Genomic DNA, 6,038 nt, shown 5'->3' on the forward strand with positions numbered 1-6,038 from the left:
CATCCATCCTACTGTGCCCAATCCATATACTCTTTTGAGCGCCCTTTGTCCAGAAAAACAATGGTATACTGTGCTGGACCTCAAAGATGCCTTTTTTAGTTTACCCTTGGCGCCCAAAAGTCAAGAACTCTTTGCCTTCGAATGGTCAGATCCCGAGAGAGGTATAAACGGACAACTCACCTGGACCAGACTTCCCCAAGGATTCAAAAACTCGCCTACCTTGTTTGATGAGGCCCTACACGAGGATCTCAGTGAGTACCGGAGACAAAACCCCAATGTAACCCTTCTGCAGTATGTTGATGATCTCTTAATAGCTGCTGAGACCGCTGAAGCCTGCCTGCAGGGAACCAGAAACCTCCTACGGACTCTCGGCACCCTGGGATACCGAGCCTCTGCCAAGAAAGCACAGATCTGCAGGCCTGAGGTAACTTACCTGGGATACCTATTGAAAGGGGGGCAACGATGGCTCACAGATGCACGGAAGGAAACCGTCCTCCGCATCCCCAGACCCACCACGCCTCGACAGGTGAGGGAATTTTTGGGGTCGGCTGGGTTCTGCCGTTTATGGATACCCAAATTTGCTGAAATGGCCAAACCGCTATACCTAGCCACCAAAGAGCAGACGCCCTTTGAATGGACAGAAGAGGCTGAGCAGTCATTTCAGCAGATCAAAACTGCCTTGCTGTCCGCACCCGCCCTGGGTCTCCCTGATGTCTCCAAGCCCTTCCACCTCTTTGTAGATGAAAGCAAAGGCATAGCTAAGGCCGTGTTGACCCAGCCCCTCGGTCCTTGGCCCCGGCCTGTTGCTTACCTATCAAAAAAATTGGACCCAGTGGCTGCCGGCTGGCCTCCTTGCCTCCGGATGATCGCCGCCACGGCCCTAATGGTAAAGGATGCTGACAAACTAACTATGGGGCAGGAGTTACATGTCACCACCCCCCACGCCATCGACGGGGTTCTCAAACAGCCTCCCGACCGATGGATGAGCAATGCTCGATTGGTCCACTACCAGGGCCTACTGTTAAATCCCCTCAGAATCAGCTACACTCCGCCGCGGGCATTAAACCCTGCCTCCCTATTACCTGACCCAGATTTGGACTCCCCACTCCATGACTGTGCAGAGGTACTGGCCCAGATCCATGGGGTTCGGGAAGACCTACGTGACCAGCCCCTACCGGATGCACAAGTCACATGGTTCACTGACGGCAGCAGCTTTGTCCAGCAAGGTCAGAGGTATGCGGGGGCAGCAGTAACATCAGAAACTGAGGTGATATGGGCAGAGACTCTCCCCCCAGGGACCTCAGCCCAAAAAGCTGAATTAATTGCCCTGACCCAAGCTCTCAAGATGAGCAAAGGCCAAAAAGCTACCATATACACAGACAGCCGGTATGCTTTCGCTACCGCACATATACATGGGGCAATATACCGAGAGCGGGGACTACTCACAGCAGAGGGCAAAGACATCAAGAACAAAGAGGAAATCCTGGCCTTGCTAGCGGCCATATGGGAACCCAAAAAGCTAGCCATTGTACACTGCCCGGGGCATCAAAAACCCACGAATCCAGTCACCCGAGGCAACAATTTGGCAGACCAGACGGCTCGAAAGGCGGCACACACTCCAATACCATTACTTCCCCTGCAACTGCCAGATCCAGGCCCCCGGGAACTACCGCCCCAACCCGACTACTCGGAGGATGACATCAGATGGATGAGCAAGCTTCCTCTAACCCAGGTTAGAGACGGATGGTGGCGGGACGCTAAAAACAATATCCTCCTTCCTGAGAGACTAGGAACCCTGGTCCTTGAACGGATCCACCGTAGCACCCACTTGGGCGCCCGACGGCTACAGGATCTCATCAGGCAGACTGGACTTAAAATTAAAAATGTCTCCGAGAAGACTGAACGACTGGTTGCTGACTGTGCAGTCTGCCAACTCCATAATGCCAGCACCCACCCGCCAACCACTGGCATCCGGGAGAGAGGAAACCAGCCTGGAGCCTACTGGGAAGTGGACTTCACGGAGGTAAAGCCTGGCAAATATGGGTATAAATATTTACTGGTGTTTATAGATACCTTTTCAGGTTGGACTGAGGCATTCCCAACCAAGAATGAGACTGCACGAATAGTAGCTAAGAAGCTACTAGAAGAGATCCTGCCCAGGTATGGCTTTCCAGTTATGATAGGGTCCGACAACGGGCCAGCCTTCGTTTCTAAGGTAAGTCAGGATCTGGCTTCCATACTTGGGGCTAATTGGAAATTACATTGTGCATACCGCCCCCAGAGTTCAGGACAGGTAGAAAGGATGAATAGAACTCTAAAAGAGACCTTGACTAAATTGACCATGGAGACTGGCGCTAACTGGGTAGTCCTACTCCCCTACGCTCTGTTTAGGGTGCGAAATTCCCCCTATAAGCTAGGATTTACTCCCTATGAAATAATGCATGGTAGGCCTCCTCCTATCATCCCTAATCTAAAGACTAACCTTATCCAATTGGACCCAGAAAATAATCTCCTGTCTTCCCTCCAAGCCTTACAGCGGATACACGAGACAATCTGGCCCAAACTAAAAGAGCTATATGCAACAGGACCCCCACCTACTCCACACCAGCTCCGGCCAGGTGACTGGGTCCTTGTCAAACGCCATCGACAAGAGACCCTAGAACCCAGGTGGAAAGGACCTTACCAGATCATCCTGACAACGCCGACAGCCATTAAGGTGGACAGCATAGCTGCCTGGATCCATCACACGCACGTCAAGCCGGTGGACCCATTTTCTGACCTCATCAAGTCCACTAAAGCTGACGTCACCTGGACTGTTGACCGGAGTAAGAACAATCCCCTCAAACTGACTTTGCGCCGTACCCTCCCCCATGATGACCAAGGTACTGCTGATAGCCCTAATAATAGTCCTAACCCTCAACCCTCGGGCCACGAGGGGAGGATTCGGCCCTCCCCCCAATAAGAATACTTTAATACAACTACTATATGGTGCACCGTGCGAGTGCAGGGGAGGTACTATGGAGACTCCTGTTGTTCCCCGAGGGTATACTCATATGCAGGACTGCGGGGGCATAACTGCGTATCTTGTTCAGGAATATAGGGTTACCGGGGCCTCTCAAAACTGGCAATGCTACCATAAGCCTAAGCCACTTCCCCCTCGAGCTACTTGCCCCTGTTCTACCTTCCAGGAATCAATGCATAGCATGTGCTATTCCTCTTACCAGCAATGTATAGGGGCCAATAACAAGACTTATTTCACAGCCATACTACAGAATAATAAAAGCCCCACCATTAGTGATGATAATAAATACCTTCAGGCTGGATGCACTGGCACCCCCGGGACCCCGGTATGCTGGAATACCAGGGCCCCCACACATATGTCAGACGGTGGGGGGCCCCAGGACGCAGTGCGCCAGATAGAAACCCGAAGACAAATAGAAGAGGCCTATCGGCATCTGTACCCACAGCTCAGCTACCACCCCCTAATTCTCCCTAAGGTCGATCCCTCTGAATTGGACTCCCAGACCATGTCCATACTAGAAGCTACTTTTGCGCTTTTGAATACCACCAACCCCAACTTAGCACAGGATTGCTGGCTCTGCCTTCCTCAAGGACCGCCCCGCCCTATAGCCATCCCCACCTTCGCCAATTTAAATATCAGCGAACGATGTAACCCTACTTCACTCCCCGAGCCGTTCCCTATACAATTTTCAAAATTTTCAACCACCTTTAATACCTCATGCTTTGTCAAGAACGATTCCCTCTCTAACGCCAGTATTGACTTGGGAATCCTTTCATCCACTGGATGTAGTCAATATATCCCCGTGAACTCCTCCCTCTGTAGTCCTAATACCACTGTCTTTGTCTGTGGAAGTAACCTAGCATACACCTATTTACCCCCGAATTGGACAGGGGTCTGCACCCTGGCCACCCTTCTCCCCAATGTAGACCTGATCTCGGGAGACACCCCGTTGCCCATTCCCAGCTTTGACCTCTGGGCAGGCAGAACCAAACGAGCCATTACAGTCCTACCCCTCCTGGTAGGATTAGGAATTACAGGAGCTGTGGCCACAGGGAGTACAGGTCTTGGGGTCTCCCTTCACTCCTATAGTCAGCTGTCTAGGCAATTAATAGAAGATGTAGAAACTCTCTCTGGGACCATTCAGGACTTACAGGACCAATTAGATTCGCTGGCCGAGGTGGTCCTACAGAATAGGAGGGGCTTAGACTTACTGACAGCTGAACAGGGTGGGATATGCCTCGCCCTAAAAGAAAAATGTTGTTTCTATGCAAATAAATCAGGCATTGTAAGAAATAAGATCCACCAGCTCCAGGAAGACCTAGCTCGCCGCCGGCAAGAATTAGCGGATAATCCCCTTTGGTCAGGATTTCATGGGATGCTCCCCTTCCTCCTCCCCATCCTGGGCCCTCTACTATGCCTCCTTCTCCTCCTCACTATAGGCCCCTGTATACTCAGTAAAGTCATGAATTTTGTTCGCGAAAGAATAAATACAGTCCAGCTAATGATATTAAGAACACAATATCAGCCCTGCGAGGCCTCAGAAATTGAAGAAACGGAGCCTTGAGGACCCAAGATTGGCTCCTCTGGTTCATGAGAAAGGGGGGAATGAGGGGGCTATGTTCTAGTTTGGTGAGAATAGGACTGAGTTGACGCCCTGCATTCAATTTGTGCTTTTCCTGGAATTTCTTTTCTGTTCTTTCCGGAGGGGGAGGGCCGAAAAAAGGACCATTCCAGGGCGCGGCGCTGGGCTTGCCACATTTGGGAGCGCCGCCTGAAGTTGGGCGCACAGCCTCCCGACGCCCTGCCGTTGGGCTGGTGGAGGCCGCAGCACTGCTAGGGTTGTATCAGTCCTCCTGTTTGCACTATTTCTTTTTGCGACCATGGCCCCGCCTTAAGTATTTCTAATTAAGAAACAAAACCTCAGGAGACCGAAACTTAACCAGCCGCTCTCGCTTCTATAATTACGCCTGCTGACCCCCCCCCCCCCCCGCAACCGTCCAACCAATCAGACGGCGACTAGTGTCTCTGTTTAAAAGTCAACCAATCGGCGACTAGTGTCTTTGTTTAAAAGTCAACCAATCGGCGACTAGTGTCTCTGTTTAAAAGTCAACCAATCGGCGACTAGTGTCTTTGTTTAAAAGTCAACCAATCGGCGACTATATTTGTACCGGTCTATAAAAGAGCTGTACTAATCTCCGCCGGGGCCTCTTAGCGTCACGGGAAAGGAGTGCGCGGAGGTCCAGGTTCGAACCTGCAATAAATGACCCTTGCCGTTTGGCTTTGACTCTCGACTCTGGTGGTCTTGTGGAGGGGCCTCGCGACCTTGGGCATTTCATAAATCTCAGTCAAAATAGAATTTACGGTAAAAATGCTTTAAAAATCAAGGGGTTTGCTTTATATCCGTAAAAATTATGATAAACAAGAACAGAGAAACATCACAAGTGTGTAAAACTTGCACAATATAACACAATTGTGAATGAGGGAAATACTCTAAAAAGTGGAATAAGAAATAGAAAATAGAAAATTCTAGCAGTTAAGACATACTTAAGAATTTACAATTTGTTAGAGTCAGATGTGACGCTGTCTTTCTTAGAAAATGACATCTAAGAGGTAACTAATGTTCCAAATAATGCAATAGCGTTACCGAGTCCAAGCTCGCTCTGCTCGCCGCATGACAGGTCAATAAATCGGGACAGGAAGTGGTGAGGCAAGGAAGAGTGATTTCATTCAGAAAGCCGGCAGACCGAGAAGATGTCGGACTAGGGTTCCCAGAAAAACCATCTTATCGGGGTCTGGATGCCAGTTTCTTTTACAGAACAGAGAGGAAGAGAAGGTGAAGAAGTAAAGTACAAAAGGCCATTTATCTTGCAAAATAGGAGGAGATGTGTTAATTTCTTCTTTATCTGCAGCCATTCACAAGTGGGCAGGGTCAGATCGGCTCCCTGTGAGCTGAACAAAGGCAGTTTAGTTTAACATTCAGGCAGAGGGGCAGTGTTCCTTGAGGCAGGCCATTATG

At 50.2% G+C, this 6,038-nt stretch overlaps 1 protein-coding gene across 1 annotated transcript; it reads left to right on the top strand.

The window, feature by feature from the left end:
- Positions 1–3,017: 3,017 nt before the first annotated feature.
- Positions 3,018–4,586, top strand: LOC307195800 (syncytin-1-like; the record flags this gene model as incomplete). Its single annotated transcript, XM_079940281.1, has 1 exon — positions 3,018–4,586. The coding sequence occupies one exon, from the start codon at positions 3,018–3,020 to the stop codon at positions 4,584–4,586; it is 1,569 nt and encodes a 522-aa protein (XP_079796407.1).
- Between the last annotated feature and the right edge of the window lie 1,452 nt (positions 4,587–6,038).

Source organism: Stenella coeruleoalba, assembly GCF_951394435.1.
Source record: "Stenella coeruleoalba genome assembly, chromosome: 13".
Lineage (NCBI taxonomy): Eukaryota > Metazoa > Chordata > Mammalia > Artiodactyla > Delphinidae > Stenella > Stenella coeruleoalba.